General features: G+C 40.4%; 3 protein-coding genes and 1 pseudogene across 9 annotated transcripts; 3 read left to right on the top strand and 1 right to left on the bottom strand.

Annotated features, from left to right (window-relative positions):
• The first annotated feature begins 24 nt into the window (after nt 1–24).
• Nucleotides 25–5,600, top strand: LOC130434530 (uncharacterized). 3 transcript variants are annotated; one of them, XM_056764737.1, is made up of 7 exons: nt 25–1,040; nt 1,119–1,455; nt 1,805–2,393; nt 2,592–2,780; nt 3,370–3,836; nt 3,974–4,116; nt 4,199–5,600. In XM_056764737.1, the coding sequence occupies exons 3-5, from the start codon at nt 2,234–2,236 to the stop codon at nt 3,735–3,737; spliced, it is 717 nt and encodes a 238-aa protein (XP_056620715.1). In that variant the 5' UTR covers nt 25–1,040; nt 1,119–1,455; nt 1,805–2,233; the 3' UTR covers nt 3,738–3,836; nt 3,974–4,116; nt 4,199–5,600. The 3 variants fall into 3 exon arrangements, with proteins under 3 accessions (XP_056620715.1, XP_056620716.1, XP_056620714.1); XM_056764738.1 differs by having other exon boundaries at nt 25–951; nt 1,037–1,455; nt 3,974–5,600; XM_056764736.1 differs by having other exon boundaries at nt 3,974–5,600.
• A 248-nt stretch (nt 5,601–5,848) lies between these two features.
• Nucleotides 5,849–8,971, top strand: LOC130434565 (regucalcin-like; annotated as a pseudogene).
• A 2,352-nt stretch (nt 8,972–11,323) lies between these two features.
• On the bottom strand, nt 11,324–16,671 carry LOC130434564 (meprin A subunit beta-like). Its single transcript, XM_056764791.1, has 14 exons — nt 16,615–16,671; nt 16,306–16,324; nt 16,128–16,187; nt 15,994–16,037; nt 15,769–15,847; nt 15,541–15,658; nt 14,649–14,827; nt 14,316–14,534; nt 14,005–14,157; nt 12,809–13,024; nt 12,247–12,714; nt 11,950–12,135; nt 11,591–11,839; nt 11,324–11,449 (listed from the first exon to the last, which is right to left on the bottom strand). Coding segments are annotated over exons 1-14 (2,049 nt in total). The 3' UTR covers nt 11,324–11,447.
• Nucleotides 16,672–22,552: 5,881 nt separating this feature from the next.
• On the top strand, nt 22,553–25,832 carry LOC130434944 (regucalcin-like). Of its 5 annotated transcripts, none has more exons than XR_008908740.1 (6): nt 22,553–22,814; nt 23,272–23,357; nt 23,439–23,606; nt 23,759–24,883; nt 25,046–25,201; nt 25,281–25,832. XR_008908740.1 is itself a non-coding variant. In XM_056765367.1 (4 exons), exons 1-4 carry the CDS (start codon nt 22,785–22,787, stop codon nt 24,040–24,042), a joined length of 564 nt encoding a protein of 187 aa, XP_056621345.1. In that variant the 5' UTR covers nt 22,553–22,784; the 3' UTR covers nt 24,043–25,832. The 5 variants fall into 5 exon arrangements, 1 of the variants encoding a protein (XP_056621345.1); XR_008908741.1 differs by having other exon boundaries at nt 23,759–25,201; nt 25,281–25,476; nt 25,666–25,832; XR_008908738.1 differs by having other exon boundaries at nt 23,759–25,201.

Raw genomic sequence — 25,832 nt, 5'->3', positions numbered from 1 at the left:
ATGACCTGATTTAGTTCAATTTATTTAACAGAAATAAGCTTTGCTAATGTTATCCATTTGTGTTGATTGTACTTAATGATTGGAACTTAGAGCAACTAAGTCTGTAGGTCAAATAAAAACACTAAAATAAAATGAATTGCTCAACATTTTTTATATTATACATTTGTAACATTTATTAGACATTATATCATTTAACTTCAATAAGATGATATTGAGAAAATAGAACTCAACAGAAATGCAAAACAATTATTGTTACCGCCCACGACCTAACCAAAGGCAACACTTTTCTGAACAAGGGTAACCACCAAACTCAAAAATATAACTAACTCTTTAAAACTTTTAAGATAAATGAACATTAAACACTAACAAGTGTTTCTTTTAACTGAAAAGTGCACAATATAAAACACTTATTTAAGAAAATAACTCTCAAAATGCAGTGTACGCAAAGCATGCTGGGAAATATAAGTCCTCTGCCCTATTATAACTATTTTATGTTAACACAACACAACTCCTTTATGTTGTCCCAACATGAATGGATTCAGTTATATGACTAAACATAAAACAATCATGTTGTAACCATATTTTCCAAAAGTTGTGTTGATTTAACTTAAGCAAGTTAAGTAAATTGAACAGGCAGCAAAAACATTTTTTTTGAGTGTACTCACTGAAGTGTCCTCGAGGAGAAGAATGTGTGGGTCAAAGTATGAACGTGTACCTCTACAAATCAGGCTACCATACCAAGGTATTACATGTTGTTAATTAGATATTTATTATTACAGTTGGAATAATTAAATACAATTAAATGAATTGTTATTAAGTAAATACACCAACATATTTTTTTTATTGCAGGTTCGTCATGTTTGTGACGTTTCCGGCTGGTACTGTATATTAACAGAGGTCCTGTGCTGCGGACCATGTACAAAAGCAGCCAGGGGTGGTGGTAGTTGCAAGGTGGGCAGGTGGTTGGCGTGGGATTCTGCCATTCTTTGTCAACTCAGTGAGGCTCACCAAGGCATGTTTCCTGTTATTCTGACAGACAAGTTAGTACACTGGAGAGTGGCGTAAACGCAACTTACGTGCCAGGAATTAGTTGCCATATTAAAAATCACACTTTACAGGCGTGGTGTGGACAAAAATGTGGTGCGGCTTTTGAGGGACCGCACTGAAGGGAACACCATGGTTAAAGTGTGGCGACAAATTCAGGAGAATCATGTTGAGGAGTATCTCCACAGGAAAGACCTTTACACCACACTCCTCATGACTCTCCTGAAGCCTGGGGGAATTGTGTCGGCCTTAGGACACACGTTTGAGGCTCCACCTCCTCAAAGAGAGCTTCCCTCTGCTCGCCTGCTTCGCCATGCTTTCCTTCTGGCGGAGGCCAACAACGTACAGGACTACAGGAACCAGATTCTCTCCACTTTTGGCAATGTGCTAAAGATGAACTACACTAAAAAGGTACATCCAGCAGTACACAATATAGTTTAGAACATTTTTTGTCAAAACCTGAATGACTAACTTTCCTCTGTACAACACAAAGATAGATACAGAAAGAATTACATTTTGGGTGTGTTCCGTAAAACATGTGTAAACGGTTTTGAAAGCAAGGCAAGCAAGTTTATTTATATAGCACATTTCATACACAATTCAAAGCGCTTTACATAAAATGATTGACAGAAAGACGTATCTTTAAAATGTAAATGATTTAAGATCACACATACTTTAGATTTTAAGAAACAATAAAACAGGAATAAAATTGATTAAAAATACAAGTGTATTTACGTAGCGAGTATGTCGTATCTTGCAGGTGGTGAAGAAGCTGTCTGGGGAGGGTAAAGGCACGGCGGAGTGGTTTAGCAGCATAGGCAATGAGCATTCGCAGATTGTCTCATTTGTTCTTACCTGTGAAGAGTCCACTCAGTGTCTGAAGCCCATGTGTCAGGGAGTAATGGACCGCTTCCACCAGGCCAATCAACCTGTGCCCAACATCTTGTACATTGACCGCGGTTGTTGTCGGGCACAAGGCCCAAGCGCTGTGGAGAGCTTATTCCAGACGTGGGTGGAGAATGGTATGGTGGTGCGTTTGGACATCTTCCACTGAATACATCGCTTTGATGCAGCCATTCGCACAGACAGCCACTCAAAGTACGCTGTGTTCAAGCTGTTGTTGGAGCTGCTCATCAAAGCTGTTAGAGCGAAGGACCCGACCGTTTTTGACACCGTGGCTGATGAAGACATGGTGCGACTTTATGTATCCAGGGAACAGCTGAAGCACCATGTTCGCAGAGTCACACTTGGGGCTCAGGAAACCTTCCGGCTCATCCAGATAGCCATAGATGAGCTCAAAGGTCCTGCTGGGGTAGACGAGGGTGGAGTCAGCCTCTTCAAATCGGCAGGTAAATCATTTGATGCAAAAATATAAAAGCGCATATACGGTACTTGTAAACTTTATTATCTATATATTGTTGCACTGCATACTGTTAGCGTGTCATGTAAATAAACAGTATATTAATCATGTACTGCTTACACATGTATACTATCTCATGAATATCTCATTGAATATCTCATTGAATATGTGTCATGATTTTTTACAGAAGCAATAGACGGTGTATGGGAAGGCCAGCAACGACACCTAGAGTGCATTCAGGATCCTCCAGAGATGAGCATGTACAGAGTGGCTCATAGCACCAACATCAACAGGATGGAAGTACCTTATTTCAAATGTCTCCGTGGAAGCAACAGCCTGGAAGGATTCTACAAAACTCTGCCTCACATGATACCAGGTAAAATGAATTCAAATGTGCAAGATGTTGTCAGATATTCTGTTCTTACCTCTATATGTGATGTCCCCCAATTGTAAATGATACTTATCTGATTTGATGAAACACAAATGCTGTGATAGCGCTTACTCATGATTGTCATGGACACACCAAGGCCACACACTCATTCATTGCCTGATTACCCAAACAGATCTCTCTCTCAGATCTATCGCTCCTTGTTCCTGGAAAGAAATCTTCAAATAAGTTTGTGAAGCCAACGTTTATTAGAACCTTACCAGTTATTAAATGTACTGATCTCTCTTGGATAACCACTGCACCTGTTTTAATCATTACTGGACTACTCATTACCCTGCTTCTGGTCAGATTATCTGCTCTGCCTTTCATATATACTCATGCTTTCCTGCTCACTAGTTCCTTATCTGTGCCTGCTGAACTGCATCATACTCACCTAACATACTCACCTGCTTTGCCACCCGTCGATTTTTTTTTAGTGTAGTTCCTTTATATCCTGCTGCAAATAAACAATGCTTTGAGTCATCCTTAACATGTATGGTCATGTTATGATTTTAATGCCATTTTCTGTCGTTTCAAGGTCCCCACTGTGCTGCACGTCCATATCAAGTTTACCTGATTAGTGGAATCGCTCGGTGGAACTCAGACCGCAGCTCTGATGCTGTGTTTGGTAGTAAAGGCAGAAAACTCAGATCCTACTCTGCGCCTCTGATCGAGCGCCTTAACACCCTCTGCCAGCAGCTGTTTGGAGAAACCGTGGAGAAGAATTTCCGTGCCCCTGCTGCTGTGACTTCAAATGAGCTGCTTGGTTTGGAGTACCACTTTAGCCAAAGCACAGGTGAATCTGTTGCCTTCTCCCTCAGTGACCTCTCAAAGGACGGGCCCAGTCCAGAGGAGGAAGTGGTTCAGCCTGACGAGCATGACCCCAATGAGGAGGACGATGCCTAACAGAGCGATCCTGAGGCCGACCAGGACAGGGTGACTACTGACCCGGCCCACATAAACCTTACCACGGAGGAGACCACCACTGCTTACCCTCCAGCCTTTGTGAGTCATGTTCTATTCACCTGAATGCATCACTAGCATTTTTACAATCTTTTTAGTCTGAGTGAAAACTGACATTTTACAAAGCCAATTGATGCAAAAAATGTATCTTAACAATGCATTGTTCTACTTTTCAACAGGAGGATGCCTGTAGCCCCAACCCGCTGCCTGGATTCCAGCAGCTGGAAAACTTCTGTTCTCTGCTTGTGGAGATTGGCAAGACTGAGAATAAGCTGAGCCTGATGACAGAGCAAAGGAACAGGCTTGCGCCGCATGGCACGCTGTAAGGGAACATGACAAGCAACCACAGAAGTTTCATCAGCTGTACAGAACACACTGGGGTAACACGTTGTATTGCCGCACAGGGACGATCTTGCTGATGCTGCTGTGATTCAGCGGGTCAAGATGGCCAAACGCTACGCACCGGCTCAGCAGGACATCAGCGCTCAGCAAAACCGACTAATGTACACACTGATCAAACTTCTTTGCCTGGGCTTACCTCAAAGATCCAAAGCAAGCCCAGAAAAAACATCCATCCTGAAAGCCTATGAGAGAATTCAGCACTGCATATTGGTGGAGGATTCAGTGTAAAGTGGGTATTCCTCTATCAAAAATTAACATCAAGACGGTGAGGGATTTCATCCGTCGTCAAGAGAGGCTCGTCAACCTACAGTCAACAAGAATGCCATCAGCCACAATATCAAAGACTGCGTCTGTCTCCTCAAAAGACTTACCTCCAGCACCACATCAACCGTCGGTTCTCCCTCCACCTGTCTATCAACAAATTGTGTATGAACACATTCCCAGCAAGGCAGGGACCAAGGTCTTAAAAGAACAATCAGACATGGTAATGACAGCTCATAAAACCTTGTCCCGGGTAATGCCAGCTATGTCTACTGTCTTCAGACCTCCACCAAGTATCACTTCATCTACTGCTCCTACACAAGTGATTCCGGCCACGTCGTTGGAAGCCCTCACACACAAATGGATTCACAAAGAAAGGCTTTTAAAATCGACTCTGATACAACGGCAATGTGGCCGTCGCCTCAAGCCTAGAGTGCAGGTGTGATCGAGCCGAAGGACGTCACGTCACGTAACGTACTGGACAGACATAAGGTCAAAGATCAGACGTAACACAATGGAAGCAATCTTTTGGTTTTGTTTGTACAGGTCGTAGTGTCAAATGTTCATAGACTAACGTTATCAACACGTTACATATTTCAGTGGTGTACATATTTGTTTCTCTACATAATAGACGGGATACAGCCACCTCCACCGGGCAAGCGCACTTCAAAACCGTATAATTTGCATCACTCTAAAAACAGTTGATTTATATTTTGTATTATTGTAAGGTTATGTGTAGGATTGGGGTAGGCGTAGGGGTTAGCTTATGTAATTTATTGCAATTATATGGCGAGATGTTGCACCACTTCCGGACGTAGCTACATCCCTTCGACGTAGAAATGGCTAAACAACATTACAATTCGAACGGCGGGCACTTTGAGCGGCAGGATCCACCGATGCAAACCGGACCGGTGGCGGTTTCGAGGCTAGGAGGGGGTGTAAGGAAGACCCATAATTACACGTGTGATTATGTTCGCAATAACGTCAGCAGTGTGACGACGAGACAATAACGGAGCCGTTTTTGGGCTTGTATTATTAAGGATAAGATTAGGCACAAATGTGTGCATATTGTGAATGGTGACCGAGTCAATTCACTTGTCTAAGAAAATAATGAATTCAGTCATTCACGGTAAACTGTGTGGCTTTCAACGTCTGTTTATACCTGGTGGTAGATCAATGAAAATAAAACACAATACACCATACACTTTATTTGTCAGTGTCTTTATTCCTTTAACTTCCTCTTTTTGACAAGATCTCCCAAGTGTTCGAAATGGAAAGGGACAGTTAACCTAATATAAATCTGTTGTGTAACGGTTTGACAAACACACTTCTAATGCACACTTGTATTTATAAGACATTCCCGCATCCCTGAGCACACCCCCCAGGAAAGAATGAATTCGGCGAGAGTCGCGTCTGGTCGTGAGGAGAGTATCACTACAGGTGAGGCATCAGAAAGTTTGTCAGTGTTTAATGAGATCCAAGCGCCTGTGAGAAGGGCGTTGTGTGTTTTTATTGTCCCGGAGAAACCTGTAGGCTCTGTGGTGCGAAAAGCAGGTGGTTACGTCATCTCGGGGGGAATGCGCTTTGCGTTTGTTCAACGGGTTGTGCACTACATTACAACAGCTGCCCAGCTGGACAAGGAAAAACCCAACGCTCGCTTCAGTGATGGAAAAGTAGATAAGCCAGGAGATACTTTGCAGGGATTTACTCGAAAAAAGTACCATTTATGTGGGAGATGTTGTGCCGAATCGGCCTTCCATCGCAGAAAGAAATCTCAGATAAACGTGTTCCAGGTGCCAAGAGTTTAAACTTTATTTGCCAGGGCAAGCAAAGCGGGATATTCAGAGTTCATCTGAAGTGATCCAACGAATACATATCTGACTCCATCATTTATACATTGTTTTCAAGTTGTTATCACAGTTTAAACCAATCATGTGTGCATGACATCGTCTTCTTCCAATCAGGTTTCAAATGACATCACCTTTTCATTATCCTGTCCCCCTGCGCTCATAGTTCCGGCCTACCATATTAGGATTTAGTCGTAGCGTGAGCCTCTCAAAAACAAGTGCCCCTTTATCTTGACACTTTTCCGGGGGTTTCGGCTGATACATGATTTACACTTGTTTTTATTAAAAATGAGCTCATCGTTTAGCGATACCAGTGTCCTTGACTCTATGCGACAACCCAAACTTCCTTATTAAAACTTATTTGTGGTGTGTGTGCAGTTACAGTTGTGTTTAAAATTATTCAACCCCCAATGCTGTAAATGGTTTTAGGGAATTTAGTGTACATTTGTAATTGTATTCAGAATGAAATCCTACAAGGACTTCTTAAAGAACCATATGCAACTAAAATGACATCAATTAGTTTTGTAATACAGTAGTAAATGTTTCTTTTGTGAATTCTTCATTGACATAATTATTCAACCCCTTAAAGACTACCACTCTGAAGAACAGAGGTTCAATGAAGTGTTTTCAATCAGGTATTGAAAACACCTGTGGATATCAGGGAGCAGCAATAAAGCCTAATAAGCACCAATTAGGCAGCTTTAAAATGACTGTGATACTCAGCTCCTTCTAGACATTTACTGGTGTGGTTACAAACATGGTGAGGTCAAGAGAATGGTCCAGGAAGACAAGAGAACAGGTGATTACTCTTCACAGGAAGGGCAATGGCTATAAGAAGATTGCAAAGATGTTAAACATACCAAGAGACACCATAGGAAGCATCATTCGCAAATTCAAGGCAAAGGGCACTGTTGAAACGCTACCTAGTCGTGGCAGAAAGAAGATGCTGACTTCGACTGCTGTGCGCTACCTGAAGCATAGAGTGGAGAAAAGTCCCCGTGTGACTGCTGAGGAGCTGAGAAAAGATTTGTCAGATGTGGGTACTGAAGTTTCTGCTCAGACAATACGGCGCACCCTGCGTAATGAAGGCCTCCATGCCAGAACTCCCAGGCGCACCCCCTTGCTGTCCCCAAAGAATAAGAAGAGTCGACTGCAGTATGCCAAAAGTCATGTGGACAAACCACAGAAGTTTGGGGATAGTGTTCTGTGGACTTATGAAACAAAATTAGAACTGTTTGGGCCCATGGATCAACGCTATGTTTGGAGGAGGAAGAACAAGGCCTATGAAGAAAAGAACACCTTGCCTACTGTGAAGCATGGCGGGGGGTCAATCATGCTTTGGGGCTGTTTTGCTTCTGCAGGTACTGGGAAGCTTCAGCGTGTGCAAGGTACCATGAATTCTCTTCAGTACCAGGAGATATTGGATGACAATGTGATGCAGTCCGTCACAAACCTGAGGCTTGGAAGACGTTGGACCTTTCAACAGGACAATGATCCCAAGCATACCTCCAAGTCCACTAGAGCATGGTTGCAGATTAAAGGCTGGAACATTTTGAAGTGGCCATCGCAGTCACCAGACTTAAATCCGATTGAGAACCTCTGGTGGGACTTAAAGAAAGCAGTTGCAGTGCGCAAGCCTAAGAATGTGACTGAACTGGAGGCTTTTGCCCATGATGAATGGGCGAAGATACCCGTAGATCGCTGCAAGACACTTGTGTCAAGCTATGCTTCACGTTTAAAAGCTGTTATAATTGTAAAAGGATGTTGTACTAAGTACTAAGATTGAATGTCACTTGGGGGTTGCATAAAACTGATAATGATGTGAGCTCAGAAAAGACATTTGTGGTTATTTCATTATAAATGTTATGTTATATCTGTCTGACCTACACGTGCCTCTTTGATTTAATTGTAAGCAGGATGACTGAATGATCATAATCAATGTCAAACCGACCAAAACAATCAATTTCAGTGAGGGTTGAATAATTTTGAACACAACTGTAAGATAAGCTGTTTGTTGTTCATGCAGGTGTTCTAGAGCTCAAACTTTACATGAGGCCCAATATTGTTTCATAAGAATACATGAAACGTATAACTAGCTTAATGTATTATTTTATATAAGAAACCTCAATACTATAATAGAAAAAACACCATAGAGACTACACTAGAACAGTCAATTAGGTTTTGTTGTATGCTACGTGTATAGTGATGTAGAAGTGTAATGTATTGCAGTTCATTTTATCATACCCACGTTTCCCCCTGCCTGTCCATGTACCATGGGAATGGAACTGCCACCGGCCGTGATGGAGAGGAAACAGGGGTCTCTGTACACGCTTTATCCTGACCGTTCCTCATCACTCAGACCAGGTGGACATCTCCAATAGTTTGGACGGGTCACTGGATCACCGCATCTTTCACCACAGCCAGACTGGATGTCCGTACTGTATTTATTTTTCAGGGTGTGTGTATTTGTGCGTGCGTGCACGCGCGTGTGTGTGTGTTTAATTAAGCTGACCACAGAGGGGTTTCCTGGGCAGAGCCCGATGAAGACATACCAGACGGTATGTGTATGGACCCAGAGGGTGTCAGTGGGTCGCCTTCTACCATGGAGGAAGAGATTTGCTCCTTGACCCACAAACACAAACATGGCCTGCAAACCCCGTAAACTGATTTGATAGACCCGATCAGTGGATATAAAATGCAACTATTCACAAATCCACTGTTTAGACATGACCTCACAAAAGTAAAACAATTGTAAACATTTTCTAATCCTGCTTACATTAACACAACTCTGTGAACAAAAGTATTCATGAATGATTTCCAGGGATGGATTTGATAGCGATCCTGATTCCACATTTGCAATGTTTATTATTGATCATCTCAACGTGGGGCAAAAGGTGGACTTCAAGTTTGTGTGAATCTTCAACATTCCCAGAGAAAGTGAAGAAAACGCTGGATTTACATTTTTGGTAATCTGCTGTATTTAATGAGTTTGAATCCCAGTGATGTTTTTATAGGCCGTAGTGCTTTAATAACGAAAAGCGCACTCCTCCAAATAAAGATATTTTCTTGTATACGGGTGTTTTTGGTATTCTTTTCGCCACGTAACCAATGAAATCAACAGCACCTGGATTTACACGTACTGAAAAAGCAAACTCTCTGTTCATTGCGACTTCTAGCGAAGCTAGAACATGGATTACAAATCATGTTTAGAAGCTACAGTATGCCCGTTTCACTCTTTCACAGATGCAACACGTGTTGGGGGTCATCCGAAAAGGTTTACTGAATCCTCACTTTCTTCAATTGCCTCAAGATAACTTCATTTTGACTTTTTATTGGAACAAACAGGTGGCTTTTACCACTAGGTGACCTCTACCACTGGAGGTCATCATCGCGTCAATCATTCTATTAAGTGACGTTTGAGCCTTGGCCCTCTGCTCACGTGCAACCCGAACCCCCTTTCAAACCCATACACTTGACCTTATTTTACTATACTGTGCTTCCCTATAGAAGTACAAAATTTTACCATCACACTTACCACATGAATCATTTGCAATACTACTTTAGACTTGAAACGCAACAAGCCGAACAGCACAGCAAGACCGTTATCGCAAAATAACACGCAATACAAATCATTATTACAAATGTGCATTATGATCGGTGTGCCGCATGTATGTGCTCTTCAACAGAATAATGGACCAAGTTGCACACACCCATGACCGACACTGCCTCCCATTCTGATCATAAAACCAACACAAACAATAGTACAGAACACCAGTTTAAAAAGCGACAGTGCTCTCAGCAAAGAAAAACCTACACTAGCGGAGAGTAAACTGATATTCACCACTGACTTAACAATGATTATAATAAATCTAAATATTAAACTGGTAACGTTACAGTGAACTAAACGTTTGGAAAATAATGCAGTTAATTTACCATTTATCTGATAAGATGTCACTGTTATGCAGAATATGTAAAATTTAAGACTGACAAATCAAAATCACCCGTCTCGAATTAAGCTCACATCGGCAGGCAGAATGAAATGAGGCACGGCAGCCTATTAAATCATAAATAACTAACAATTTGATGACCAAATTACTTGATAACAAATGGCCTAGGGGACCATGAGGGTTCGCTACTGTTAAAAATACATTTATCATACATACTGCCCATTCCTGCCTGGGAGATGCAGTTCGCGTTTTTTAAAATGGTAACCTGTGAAATCTTCCAGAACCAATCCTGCATAGCCGATACTACAATACATGTTTGGCTGAATTAAACCAATCTGAATTAAGCGTAATTTGATTTTGTAGATTCTGGAGAAAGAGAAAAATATGTATGTTTTCCAAAGCCAAGACAGAAAAACACAAAGTCAAAGAAATCTAAGGTCTGTGAAATGTTGTAACGAGGACTCGGACACAGAAGCTTGAGGATCCATGCGCAGTTTTAATGGAAGCAAAGGGTTAAACAATATATCAGTCAGATAACATTCAAGAGTATTTAAACAGGTGGGGGTTAGGGAGGTAGCCAAAGTTCTAAATCCAAGTCACGATCCAAACAAAGTAATCCAAAAGCGCCTCATAAATGTCAACCGGGGCAAAACAAGACTGCGCACAAATGTGACTCAACCACAGGGAATATAATGCAAAATCTGGTTTATTAGCAATAGGTGCAGGTGTAATCAGTGGTTTTAGAGTTACTGGAAAATGGAATCTAGATAGAACTCTGGGGACCAGAAGAGGAGACCAGGATAAAGTTAATCTACTGCTTGAATGCACGCAGGATGACAACTGGGTCATGGTATCAGATAATGTGGTTTTCCTCATCTGAGGGAAGACGCGGAGCATGGGGAAATGGCATTTTTCATTTATTTGATGAATAACTTTTGATATTACAACCCCTCGTTGTTACACACTCAGACGTAATAAACCGTGAGCACCAATGATTTAAGGTAATTTTTTTGTCAAAATGAAATTTTCTTTGAATTGGGGATGTTTCCGATAATCTGCTGCACTCTGACAGGTTCCAGGGAAATTTATTCACATTTCTTTTAGTTATTGCATTTAACAATTTTTGTCTTCTGCAATGAAATCGCGAAGTTTAATGTTTAGTCCACATCCTTGGGTATTTTGGGCTATGTTTAGGATTCTGTAAAAAAAATCAGAAACAATTGGAGTAAGTATACCATTAATAAAAATATAAGATGTATGTCCAAAGTATAATGTTACACTTGTCATAGTATCGGGAGAGAATCAAACAGGATCATTTGCTATACATGTGGACACTCACAGCCATCGGTCCTCTCTGGTTCAGCCTCTCCATCTCTTTCCATCTGTCTTTTCCGAACTCTCTGCACATAGTACAGTGCGCCCAGGGCGACAGCCATAAACATGGCAGCTGCCACAAAGACACTTATCGCCAACGTTGCTGTTGAACTGCCGTTGGAAGCTGTCACAGACTCGTCATTTGCTTGTTTCAGATCTCTGATATATGGTATCCCAAAGTCTGCAAGCTGCTGCTTCAAAAGTCCAGTTGCATCTATTGTAAACAAAAAACGTTAACCACGGTTCACATACCAGTGTGGTATGTACTTTGCGCGTTGTGGGATAAAAATTGTTGGTTTTCTAATAAAACATCTTAAAGCAAACCTTCAAGAGACAGGAGAAAGATCACGTCATTTCCTTTAATAAAACTTCGGCTCTTGAGGTGTTCATGCGTGATGAAATTGGTGGTGCCGTAACCTGGCCCCCTATAGTATGAATTGCCGTCGGAGTCAGTGACCAGACTACCAACTTTTCGTGGGTCGTCCCAGTAATATTCCACATTACCTGCAGCTTTACAAAGAGAATATGTTGTTTATGAAACCATAAAGGTGACAACAATGGTGTCTGCTGCACTATGATCTATTGCACTATTGCTTTAGAACTCCACATTTTTTATCTTACAATCAGTAGAGGTCTTATTTGGATCTGTAGTGACCATCCTCTGGTTGTTCATGCGTTTTTGGATGTCTGGAGTCTGGTCCATCATCTCCATGGAAGCTTGTCGCCACGGACACGGCCATTTGAGATGCTCATCATAAGGTCCGGAAGTCAAGTGGAAGTAGATTGCCATCTTATCTGGGCTATCTGTCTTCCCGTTAATATACAGGCTAACCTGAAAAGAGTAACCTTCCCTGGACAAGAAGGGTGGACTGAAGATTTTGGAACCCACTGGGGTTGTGGCGAGAAGGCTGGAAAAGTCACTTATTCGCCAAGTGTGGTGAGGACACTGCGTCTCAGAGAGGTTGATGTCATCCAGAGACAGCCCCCCTTTTGATGCATGACGTCCTTTAACCCCCTCGAACACCACCCTGAATTTTTGAGAGACCTTAAGGCTCACATGGTACAGCTCCCAGGAGTTTTTAGGACCCCCTAAATAGTAAAATACAGATCATTGCACATAATTCAAAGATATATTCATTACATCAAAACTTAAACGTTTTATTGGATATTTAAGATTTATTACCACTTATGGCCTCAACCAATCTCAGGTCTCCTTTGGATTCGTCATCGGTGTACACACGCACCCAAATGTTTAGTTGATCATCATCGCCCCCGCTGTTGTAATGATAGAATTGCAGGCACTGAAAGTCTCTGGTGGGGTAAAAGAGACGACTCTCCAGGTACGCCTTGTCTCCGTGATTTCCTGTCAATGTGCTGAAATGCATGAAGTACCCGAAACCTGGCAAGTGGAAACTTTTATCAGACAATGCAAAGCCTTCAGTTTTGCCAGATCTCCACCTCTTTATGAAAGTTATGAAAGTCATATTATGCTGCTTTGACAAAAAGAAGCTACCACAGGGCAAAAATGAATAATACTTTCTTTATGGCGCTCTATGGTATCAATAAACGTATTATCATGAAGACCAAAGTGCCACCATAACAACATTATAAAACAAATCACTGTTATGTAAATACAGCAACTTACAAGCCAAGCAGTTTGTGATGCCAAAAGTAATGATAGGAGTGCATTAAGAGTTATGGATCATGAATAAAGTGCTTGTTAATGTTAATGTACAGAGTAATACTTGAGCCACAGAAAAAATGAAGGTAACTCTTAAAATTATTTTCTGCTTTTCTGATTTACAAAATGGTGATTTTTGTTTCATTCTGTAATTCAGTGACTACATTTCTCCCAAATTTGAATGCAAATATATGCATTTATTTTCAGAAACAACCAAACTGGTCAAAATATGAAAAAGATGCAATATTGACAGATGTTGAATACTGTATAGGAAACAAGTTTATATCATCACTGTCCTTTTGAAACCTCACATGTCCAAATTTGCTGTTTTTCATAATATGGAAGAAACCCTGTAGTTTAAAAACACTTTTTATTACTGCATATTGGTTTAGATATTTGCAAAACCCAGTGACAAACATAAAGGGTGGCTGATAATAATAAATGATGACACAAAAATTAAAATCACAGAATATGGAGATTGGAGATGGTTTCAGAAGAACAGAATACTTTTTTACAACTTTCATGCATCTTTGCATTCTCTCGTCTTTCACATTGCTGTTTAGTGACTTTATGTCCTTCCTGAGGTATGTTATTGTTAAAATTCAACAGACACTGGGCTGGAATTCCTCATTAAAAGCAAAACTATAGCTGTCTTTTGTTTTTTCCTTGGCTGTTTACTCTACATTTTCTATCCATACCTTGACATTGCCCCAGAACGGTAAAGTCTGTTTTTGGACCGCCCTCTGCCGATTGTACTCGAGTCCACATGGAATTCCCACCCTCACCCTGGATCATACCACAGATGTTCGGCTGTTCAAACTGGCATGAGTCCAGGAAAGTTAAGCCAGCACCTGAAATAATTATTAAAGGAAAAGAGTTTTAAGGGTTGTGGAGATGTTGACCATAATTTTAGATAATTATTCAACTGTTTTATCTTATAAATCAGCTAATCATCTGCAGAACTCAAACTCCAAACTAAGTACAATATGAGTTAGAATCATAAACGTACTGCAGTTATATAGCCTGTTGAGCTTGAGCAGGTCACTGTCACTAAACTCCATACGCTGGCCGATCACATCCATGAACTCTGGTATCTTTGTGACGATAGTTGGCTCTTTGTCTTTGTTGAAGGATGTCTTACTGTAGTGCAAAACAGAATTGTAGTCATATGGCACACCAAGAGAGGTTGACACCTTGTCACTGTGTATCTCGAAGTTGTGTGCGTGACCTATGTAACAGACAGACAATATTGAAAGTTATATTGGGAAACATTATTATAGAAAAAGATTAAGCTATAGATTGGTTTAATTAACATTCTGAAGTTATAACACAGAATTATTACCTTCTTCAATCTGATCCCACATTATGACAACATAATCATCTCTGTCGTATCTGGATTGCTCATGCCAGAAACCCAAAGCATGAAGAAACTCATGCTCAACAGTTCCCAAACGATCACAGTTTGCACCAATTGACAATTCCTGCTTTCCAACTTGTCGGTTCCCAATCGAAGAATGACATCTGATGGAACAGAGTAACAATCTGGATGTCACATTTCTGATATTGATATTCAGCACAGTGCAACATGGATCAGTTTACCTTTTGTCATTTCAAGCCTTTATGACTTTTTTTTTTAGCATGACACAAAAGAAGATATTTTGAAGAATGGCCGGTACCCATTGACTTCTATTGTATGGACACAAAACCAGTGCAGGTCAATAAGTACCTCAGTTGTTGACAACAGATATGTAAATGAGTAAATGATGAAATCATTTTGGTTAACCTTCCCTTCAAATATAGAAAACTTATGAAAATGAGCAAAACAGTAAGTGACAGAAAATACAAGAGTACACGGAAAAGAAAACCTTACAAAATGGTAATATTTGGCAGCTGGGGTGCCAGAGAATGTTTTGTAAATTAAGTAAAAGTGAATGTTTTTCGTGTTAATTTACACCTGACTTGTAAAAGTGCAGTCTATTTCTTTATATCAACATTTTTTACTGTTTTCAAAAAACATGTAAAAAATCTCAAATAAGACAAAAAGATCTAAAATTCACAAAAAAATGTTTAACAGTTGCAAAAGTGAAATTGTTGGTATTACTGTATAAAGTGTCTAGTATCAGTTATTCCACAAAAATGTGTGCTGAATAGTCTTAAAGCATATTGGGTTAATTACAACATGATGGTTAAATAAAATTGAAAATATCATGTTTCTGTTTGGTTGGTGTTCTCACCCACTGCCTTTATATACAGAAATGTAGTTTGGTTCTCCGCTCCACTCCTTGAAGTCAATACACGTCTTGAGTCTGTATTGTTCAAATGCTTTCAGGATCACACCTTTGGCATTAATCTCTGTTTAAATTTACAGAAAGACAAGGAGTGAGCAAAATATAAGGAGAGGCTTGTCAGGAACATGTGAATGTAAATTTATCCTGATTTATTCTGTTGTTGTCGAGATTCACCTAGGGACTTATCCAAGAAGTATGGCACAGTGGTAGGCCAGCGATATTTTTCTCCCAAAATAGCATTTTTGCTTTGTGTCTGAAAACCACAAACCCAACATGAATAACCAACAGAACAAACATTATTTAGGATTCACATATCGCCCTGAAATATATTTTTTTATGCGTGATGATAGAAGTGTTCTATATTATAACATGTAAAGCAGAATGAAATAAAGCACTGACCTCATCAATCACTATATCTCCCTCCACCAAATGAAGGCCTGCCTCTGTTGAACACGACAACAGTACCAGAAGTGTAGCATCAGTAGTTTAAAACAATAATACTTCAGATTTTACACATTGATGTTTGCACAAACCTTTATTTATGTCAAAGATGTCGTTGTCTTTCCCATTATCAACATCAATTTCTGTGTTGCCTGCAATTTAGAAAAAAATCAGAAAATATACTGAATAAAACCCTCCACTTCGGATCATTGTGCAAATGGTGTACAACATTGTATTAAGAAGTAAATATAATTAAATGTAAATTTCCACCTGAGAGAGAGGATGTTGGCTGTGAAAAAGGCAAATAATGAGTGTCAAAGTAGATGATATTATTATTACGCAAAAAAAGAATAAAAAGCAAACTCTAAATTATACTGTCAATATGAACCAATATGAACCAAAACTTTATTCTTATTATCTTGTTGGCAAATATTTAAGCATAAACATTGCTTAATACTATTAAATAAATCAGAAATTATAAATAAACAACATTCAGCATTGATTCCATGAAATTACACAAATCTTCCTTGCAGTAGATGGAAAATAATGGAGAACGAAAGTGCTTTATTCAAAACTCACCAAACACAGGCTTGTAGCACAAAAACACAGAATGAGAACTGTCTGCAGATAGGCCATGTCACCATTAGTCTCTTTTCATCTCCGACGTTCAGTGGACCTTTGTGTACTGACCAATTTATAGAACAGAATAGCTTGGCTTGCACTGATAAAGAGTAACCAGCACCTGATATGGCCAGATTTATTACACTGTCATCATGTTATTACTTGTAATAACAGTTAACTGTAAAAACAAAAAGGTTAATTCAACTTAAAATAATTTTTAACCTGGCTGCCTTAAAATATTGAGTTAATGCAAACAAAAAACCTTTGAACTTAGAATCAAGTCTTTTTAACTTCATATTTTGTTTGTGGAATGTTAATTTTGAGTTAAAAGAACCCAAGATTAGTAAGACCAACAATGTTTACTGATATTAAGTTGTTTAAACTAAGTATCTGTTTGCATACACTTATAGTTATTAGTTGTAAACACTAGTTAATGTAAGTAGCTTGTTGAATTAACTTATCTTTTTGAACAGTACTACATAAAAATGGCTTATGGACAAAGCTTACTGCCTTTAACATTTTAAGAACAAATGCATTACAATTTCCTGTAACATTCCATTCCATTCCATTTTCTACCGCCCATCCGAACCACCTCGGGCCACGGGGAGCCTGCGCCCACCCCAGGAGCCATCGGGCATCAAGGCAGGATTTCCTGTAACATATGAGACATATTTTAGTTTAGTGTTCAAACAATGTAGCTAACAATGTAGACAGTAAAAAAAACATTAGTACAAATTGGCTAATTTGAACTCTACCAAGAAAAGCAGTATTTTGCCATTACACTTTGTCTTGAAGTAACCTATTGCGCAATCCATAAACATTTGCAGAACAACTGACACTGCCAATACCCTTGAAACTTTTTGTATCTCCGCGAATGTGTACTTAAGTCTCTTGGGATTGTATATAAGTCAACACAGTAAAGAAGACCCATTAGGGTAGTCGTCCAGGTTGTGTTGGATGATCTGCTCCTCTAGAACCACTGAAACATTCACAATCTCATTTGACAGCAATGCTTGGCTGTTTCCTTCAGTGATTATGAGAATGCAAACGTTAACTTCTTTTGTAGCGTCAAATGAACAAAGATATAAGTACTTAAATGTACAATTCCAAATTAAATGTTCTAAATTTGGAATTGTACATTTCCAGTGCATTTGAAATTAATCCAAACAACAATTCCAAATTAATTTCAAAACTTCACAATCTATGCATCGTAAAAAATTATATATCAGTTTCCCAGCGCAGGGTTTTTCTCTCTATGAGTCACGATGCTGTGAGCGGTAGGGAGAAATGGCACATTAAATTCATTGTGTGGCAGCCAACACATGAATAATAGAGTAAAAATAAAAGAAAGTTTCCAAAACCTGTCAATGTTATGCAATAAATAAATATGAACACAGTTCATCTGTAAATAAGCGCATGGTTAGCCGGACAGAGGCTGTGCCCTGTGAGAAAGAAAGCTAAATTGTAACCAGCACTTCAAAATATCGCGCACACACACCCATGCACGCACGCTCACACACACCCATGCACGCACACTCACACACACACACACTTTAATGTTTACCCAATAAGTCCTGTGCAAGATTTGTTGATGCTTTCAGACAAAACATTACTACTGCTACCTCTGTGACAGTACACGTTACAATTAATTTTGTAGCTGAACATTAGCAAAGAGGTTTACTATAGCATGCAGAGACACTTGATCTTTTAGAAACTTGATGTTTATTGTTTTATTATTTGTTTTATTGTCATTTACAAATAAATGAAGAATTTGGTTCCAACTAGAGATAACTGTTTTTAATTATGTTAACATGTTTTTATTATTTATTATTAACTGCATTTTGATTGATATTAATTGGAATGCACAATAAAAAACATGAGTTATCTCATTTTGGAACCAAACTCTTCAAATTATTTTTCCCACTTTCTTTCTGATGGGATGGTCAAATTTGTTTGTAAGCATATTTTGGCATCTTTGCACAGTTTTACAAACCTTTATGTTTTTTTTTAATTCCACAATTTTTACATTGAAAAAAAATCTACGTTCTAGATTTGATCACGTCAAAATGGTTATTGTACATTCAAATGAATGGAGTTAATGATGTTAAGTCACTAAATAAATGCATACCTTAAAAGTTTTAACATTAAACAAACAAACAAAGAAATTGTTTTCTGACATTAATGTTGAATATCAATGGAATCACAAAGTGCCCAAATTTATCCACTAACAGCAAATTTGTGCAGTTGTAATTAACAGCACTTGAGGGTTAACACAGCTAAAAAAACAGGGGTAAAAAAACAAGCTATTTCATGCATACTTCTTTACACTGATAAAAGGGTTCTTGGTCCCTTTTTGGACAATTCTCCTGGACAAGCAAGCCCACATGACAACCAGCGAGAACGAGAGAAAGGGCACACCCACACCCACAACCAGTGTATGCTCCCAATGCACTGCACTCGTCCAGGAGATCGACTGTTTTCAGAAATAAGCGGATGCTTTATCTGTCTTGAATAGTTGTGATCAAACTAAATACTATTGATGCTGTGTGGGTCCAGTTTGGCCTTGTTTTGTGGTCGATGTCGGACAACAGAGGAATAAAGTTACAACATGCCATTGCTATTTTCCCTGGTTGTTCCTCTGTTTTCTGGTGTCGATCGTGGAGTGGGACCAGGTTGAACCTGTACGTATTTCGGAGAGTGGGATCTTTCTGGGTTGCGGATGGTGGGCTCTCCCTCTTCCTCGTGGATATTTGCTCGGTGGCTTTTGGTCGGGGTCGCTGAGTGCATCTATGACACGTAAGTGGGGATCTGGCCCTCCCTGCTGAGCCTGGTTTCTCCCAAGGTTTTTTCTCCATTAATCAATCATTGGAGTTTGGGTTCCCCACCACAGCAGGGCAGTGTTTGATCAACGGGAGACTGGATTTATTTATTTATTAATTAGATATTTTTTATTAGAATGATCTTGCTCGTTCTATAAACACCATGCACTGTTCTGTATTTTTTCTTTTTATGTTTTTCCTGTTTGCCCCTGTAAAGCTGCTTTGGAAAAAAATTGGCAAACCATTAGCCTAGGCTACTAACCCCAAAACTTAATAAATTATAGCAATTTATGCAAAAGACGATGGAAATGGAAGTCTGGATGTTTCGTACCTTGACCAACTTTCTTCGAAATGGATATGTTGTATGTTTTCAAGTCTGGGCAAACTACTGAGTTGGCCGGATTTTTACAGTCTGTTTATACGACGCCAAACAATATTCGTTGAGATTTGTTTGCGCTGCACTTTTAACAATGTGTTATTAAACAATGCAAGAGGTAGTTAAAATCTATTTTAACACCGGCTTTTACTGTCCCGTAAAGTAACCGATAATCTGATACAATTTCGCTTCATTTTAATTTTCGGTTTACCCCCCTTCACCACTAGATGGCTCAGTTTCATACTTGTGTTTTTAGCTGGTGAATGAAGCTTATCTTTAGGTTCATCCGGTATGTACCGGATGTAACGGAGGCCAGCTAGTGAAGGGAGGCGCAGTTTTGTGGCGAAATCGATCATCAAATGTTGAGAGAAATCACGAAGACCAAGAAGCCAAGTTTCAAAGGTTTCAATCTTTAATTTGTTCGAACAAGTCAAAGTGAGACATACAGAGATCATCTGAAGATCTCCGACCATTACATATCTGACTCCATCTTTTATACATTGTTCTCACGTTGTTCTCACCGTTTAGACCAGGTTTAAAACAGGTTTCACATGGCATCACCTATTTTTGTAAGTCCATCCTTTTCTGACCTTCCACAGTTACATGTCAAGCTCCATATATCAGTATTTAACTGTGGCAAAACCTTTTAAAAGCTTAAAAAAGAAATGCACATACATCCATCCATCTTAAAACGAAAGGCACATTGTTGCACGTTGTCATTTACTACACCTGGCATAGTGTTTAGTGTATTTAAAGGGTGAACATGTGCTCAAATCAATACAATAGCGTATACTGTGTTCGTCTGTGACTGGTACCAACTAGTGTCTTCAAAAGCATTTGTGTGTGTTTGATGCTAAGCAGATGTGAGGTCCATATCTGCTTGGTGCCCGTCCTATGAGGCCTATAGCCTTTGTTCAAATCAGACAGGTACATGAACCTCTATAACTATCTTAAATGTATGCTTTTCTATAAGAACAAAATGGAATATATTTAGAAACTTTAAATGTAGTAAAAAAAAAGGCACCCAAAACATCATGACAAACACGATTTTAGAAATGTTTTAAAGAACCGAGTTATCTCATTTTGGAACCATACTCTTTGTATACTGCATTAAGGCACTTAAGGATTGATGTAAATAAACGGGCATTAAGCAAGGCACGGGGAAAAAAGGCAATAAGAGAGCAATAAGAATGACAAATATTCTGAGGAAATAGAGAAAAAAGAAATGCATTAGAAGGACATTTTATGAGTAGGGCTCTCCTCCTCAATGCTCATTCAGTAAACCAGATTCTCTTATTTCTTGAAGTCATATGGCTTAAAACAAAACAAACCAACTGCAGTTTGATTGATATTAATCAGAACGCACAAGCAGAAAAACTTGATGTGATAACTCATTTTGATACCAATCTCTTCCTATGTTCCTACGTTTTGATCCAAAACACAAGCTGCATACGTAACCTGTTCTGCGCGGGCCTCGAACCGACGTCGGTCCGGGCGGGAGACGGGCGGGAACTCTAACGAGGAGGAGAAAGACCGCAGCCTCAAGAGCGTCACGGTTGGTGGGTTCCGAGAGGGTGGTTTACACACTGCATGGCGTTTTTTCTAAGATTATTGCCGAGTTTCTTTATAATGCTGAGTTTTCTTATATAAACGACTACAGCAGGGGATTCGACTTACTTCCGGTGGGACGGCTTCACTTCTTGCCGTTGAATAGGTTAAATAAAGTATAGGTTAAACAATAACCTGTGACTTTTATAAACTTGCAAGAAGCAAAACCTGATGCCCATCGGCGTACCGACGGCACCAGGGGCCTGGGTCAGAGGTGCAATAGCGCGCCACTCAGCTAGCGACTCTAGTAGCATGTTGGCTTTGCCAAGGCGACGCTCTCTGGCCCAGCCGATTCAACGGCTCGCGCGCCTGCTATTTATACCTCCCATCGGCACTGCTACTTTCGACGACGGTAGGAGGCGAACTTCAATGAACGTCTAACGTTGTGAACACGATCCCGACAGAGCCCTTATCATACACCCTATTGTTCAAAACGCAACTCGAAACACAATGATATTTATAGACGAAAATCGTTAAAGAACAACTGTGACAGACCTCCCTCATTAATTATTCAAACCAACAGCCAATGGCAACGCTCCAACTGCAGACCAAGCAGTGCTTTAACAAAGTATAGATTGATCGTGGTAAATACACCGTGTTGTGTTTGTCTTATGACCAGTTGACGTCGTTGGAAGCCCTCACACACAAATGGATTCACACGTAAGGCTTTAAAGCCGACTTTGATACAACGGCAACGAGCCGAAGCACGTCAAGTCACATCACGTAACGTACTGGACGGACGTAAGGTCAAAGATCAGATGTAACACAATGGAAGCAATCATTTGGTTTTATTTGTAAAGGTCGTAATGTCAAATGTTCATAGACTAACGTTATCAACACGTTACATATTTCAGTGCTGTACGTATTTGTTTCTCTACATAATAGACGGGATACAGCCACCTCCACTTGGCACGCGCACTTCAAAACCGTATAATTTGCGTCACTCTAAAAACAATTGATTTATATTTTGTATTATTGTAAGGTTAGGTTTAGGGTTTGGGTAGGTGTAGGGGTTAGCTAATGTAATTTATTGGAATTATATGGCGAGATGTTGCACCACTTCCGGCCGTAGCTGCATCCCTTCTAGCTACAACCTATCTGCGAAGAAGAAGAAGACTGAGCGCAATGCACGACGTAGAAATGGCTAAACAACATTACAGTTCGAACGGCGGGCACTTTTTAGCTAAAGGATCCACCGATGCAAACCACAAAACACCGTTGTAGATGCAAAATCTGTCATTTCTCGTGTAACGGAGGCCAGCTGTTAGAGGGAGAGCTGTGTGTGCACGCAGAGGCTGCGAGCTCGTCTCTCCCTCGCCGGACCGATGGCGGTTTCGAGGCTAGGAGGGGTGTAAGTAAGTCCCGTCATCACACGTGTGATTCTGTTCGCAATAACGTCAGCAGTGCGCCGACGAGACAATAACGGAGCCGTTTTTGGGCTTGTATTATTAAGGATAAGATTAGGCACAAATGTGTGCATATTGTGAATGGTGACCGAGTCAATTAACTTCTCTGAGAGAATGATGAAATAAATCATTCACGGTAAACTGTGTGGCTTTCAACGTCTGTTTATACGTGGTGGTAGATCATTGAAAATAAAACAAAAACACACAATACACCATACACAAACACTTTATTTGTCAGTGTCTCTATACCTTTAACTTCCTCGTTTTGACAAGATCTCCCGAGCGTTTACAACCTTTAAAAGTCCATGTCTGTTATGTGCTAGAAATTGAAAGGGACAGTTAACCTAATATAAATCTGTTGTGTAACTGTTTGACAAACACACTTATAATGCACACTCGTTTTCAGACATTCCCGCATCCCTGAGGACACCCCCCAGGAAAGAATGAATTTGGCGAGAGTCCCGTCTGGTCGTGAGGAGAGTATCACTACAGGTGAGGCATCAGAAAGTTTTTCAGTATTTTATGAGATCCAAGCGCCTGTGAGAAGGGCGTTGTGTGTTTTTACTGTCCCAGAGAAACCTGTAGGCTCTTTGGTGCGAAAAGCAGGCGGTTACGTCATCGAGGGCGGAATGCGCTTTGTGTTTGTGCAACGGGTCATGCACTCCATTACAACAGCTGCCCAGCTGGACAAGGAAAAACCCAACGCTTGCTTCAGTGATGGAAAAGTAGATAAGCCGGGAGGTACTTTGCAGGGATTTACTCGAAAAAAGTACCATTTATGTGGGAGACTCTACACTAGAACAGTGCATTAGGTTTTGCTGTATGCTAAGTGTATAGTGATGTAAAAGTGTAATGTATTGCAGTTCATTTTATTATACCCACGTTTCCCCCAGCCTGTCCTTGTACCATGGGAATGGAACTGCCGCCGGCCGTGATGGAGAGGAAACAGGGGTCTCTGTACACGCTTTATCCTGACCGTTCCTCATCACTCAGACCAGGTGGACATCTCCAACACTTTGGACGGGTCACTGGATCACCACTTCTTTCACCACATCCACAGCCAGACAAGATGTCCGTACTGTATTTATTTTTTAGGGTGTGTGTGTTTGTTTGTGCGTGCGTGCGTACATGCGTGTGCGCGCGCGCGCGTGTGTGTGTGCGTGCTGTTGGACTTTAAAAAAATGTCCTGCATGTCCAAAAATTGGAGAAAGGCAATTTCTAATCAAACTGAGGTTTATTAATCAGATTAACAAAAATACAGCGCGCTGGGTTGCTGGACAACACTCCTCTGTCCTTCCCAGGAACAACAACCCCCCACAGCACATATTCACAGCATTTATTGTTTTTTCACGCCGATCTCTCCTCCGCTGGGGGCCGGGATCCCCCCTGCCTCCACCAATCCCAGAAGTCTTCTTTGTCTCCTCTCCTCCAATCACTGACTTCTTTTCCTGCATAGTTTCTGCAAAACAACATACACAACATCCCCCACCCAGTATCTCTGTAGTTTCTGCGGAGCAGCATATTACATCTCCCATCTCAGGCACTTTTATCATCTATTATAGTACATGTGTGTGTGTTTGTTGAACTGAGGAGGAGGAGAAGTTATTTTATCAGTTGCTCTCATCTTAACTCCCCTGCCTCCACCTCAGGCTGGCCTCCTCTTTCACACACATTCCTGTTGCGAAGCACATCAATAGGCATATAGCTGTTTCACATCTATGACAGTATAAGATCTTATTTAAACTAACAACTCTTTGTTAGAAAAGCATAATAATAAAACCATTTAATAAAATGATAATCAAAACACTGTAATAAATGTCATGATATAAAAACATATTCCCACAGTGCGCGCACGCGTGTGTGTGTGCGCGTGTGTGTTTAATTAAGCTGACCGCAGAGGGGTTTTCTGGGCAGAGCCCGATGAAGACATACCAGACGGTATGTGTATGGACCCAGAGGGTGTCAGTGGGTCGCCTTCTACCATGGAGGAAGAGATTTGCTCATTGACCCACAAACAGGTGTGTGAGTTTCTCAATATCTTTGCCATTTGTGTTGCCGGAGGAAAATGAACCCCACTAAAATTGCATTTTGAGACCATTTAATGGGGTAAAGTCTTTAAAGCGGCCGTCTTTATCTAAATGGCTTTCGGCCAATACCTAAAGTTAACAGACTTCTTTCAGGCACCAGACTGCAGACGGTGAAAGTGGCAGGAGAAGACCTCCTCGTGTTGTGCAGGTGGAAAGGATCGCGCTGATCTGTACGTCACCAACAGGCCGTTTGAAGACATGGATGGAAATTCACTGACCATACAGCCTTCGGCTTGCTGCCTATTTAAGGTGACATAACACATACTGTAAGGTGACATCACGGGTTGACATCATGACTGACACATAACATCCTTTATTCTCACCCGAGGGCACGGGTGTGGGAGTGACGGCCAATCCATCGTTCTCGTGTTCTGGATGAAAATCAAGAAGACAGCGATGATGCTTGTTGATCCGTTACCATTTTTTCTGATGAATCAGCATTGATTATTTAACCACCGTTGTAACCGTGCAACCGTCGCTTTAATGCAAGATAACGTGGGACGGATGGAAATCTTTCTTTCGTGGTATTACACACAGGAAAATATTTGCCGTAAACTGATTTGATAGACCCGATCAGTGGATATAAAATGCAATTATTCACAAATCCACTGTTTAGACGTGACCTCACAAAAGTAAAACAATTGTAAACGTTTTCTAATCCTGCTTACATTAACCCAACTCTGTGAACAAAAGTATTTATGAATGATTTCCAGGGATGGATTTGATAGCGATCCTGATTCCACATTTGCAATGTTTATTATTGATCATCTCAACGTGGGGCAAAAGGTGGACTTCATGTTTATGTGAATCTTCAACATTCCCAGAGAAAGTGAAGAAAACGCTGGATTGACATTTTTGGTTATCTGCTGTATTTAATGAG

This window comes from Triplophysa dalaica, chromosome 13, assembly GCF_015846415.1.
Source record: "Triplophysa dalaica isolate WHDGS20190420 chromosome 13, ASM1584641v1, whole genome shotgun sequence".
Taxonomy (NCBI): domain Eukaryota; kingdom Metazoa; phylum Chordata; class Actinopteri; order Cypriniformes; family Nemacheilidae; genus Triplophysa; species Triplophysa dalaica.
Note: the sequence above shows the minus strand (reverse complement) of the source record. Positions and strands in the feature narration are given on the sequence as shown.

Coding starts and splice junctions, on each gene's coding strand:
- LOC130434564 (XM_056764791.1), bottom strand. CDS start 16,671: ATGGCCTATCTGCAGACAGTTCTCATTCTGTGTTTTTGTGCTACAAGC. Junction 15,848..15,993: donor GAGATATAGTGATTGATGAG/GTCAGTGCTTTA, acceptor TGTGGTTTTCAG/ACACAAAGCAAAAATGCTAT. Junction 11,840..11,949: donor CTTTCTCCTGTCTCTTGAAG/GTTTGCTTTAAG, acceptor TGTTTACAATAG/ATGCAACTGGACTTTTGAAG.
- LOC130434530 (XM_056764738.1), top strand. CDS start 2,234: ATGGTGCGACTTTATGTATCCAGGGAACAGCTGAAGCACCATGTTCGC. Junction 2,394..2,591: donor CAGCCTCTTCAAATCGGCAG/GTAAATCATTTG, acceptor GATTTTTTACAG/AAGCAATAGACGGTGTATGG. Junction 2,781..3,369: donor TCTGCCTCACATGATACCAG/GTAAAATGAATT, acceptor TGTCGTTTCAAG/GTCCCCACTGTGCTGCACGT.
- LOC130434944 (XM_056765367.1), top strand. CDS start 22,785: ATGGCGGTTTCGAGGCTAGGAGGGGT. Junction 22,811..23,271: donor GTTTCGAGGCTAGGAGGGGT/GTAAGTAAGTCC, acceptor ACTCGTTTTCAG/ACATTCCCGCATCCCTGAGG. Junction 23,607..23,758: donor AAAAGTAGATAAGCCGGGAG/GTACTTTGCAGG, acceptor CGTTTCCCCCAG/CCTGTCCTTGTACCATGGGA.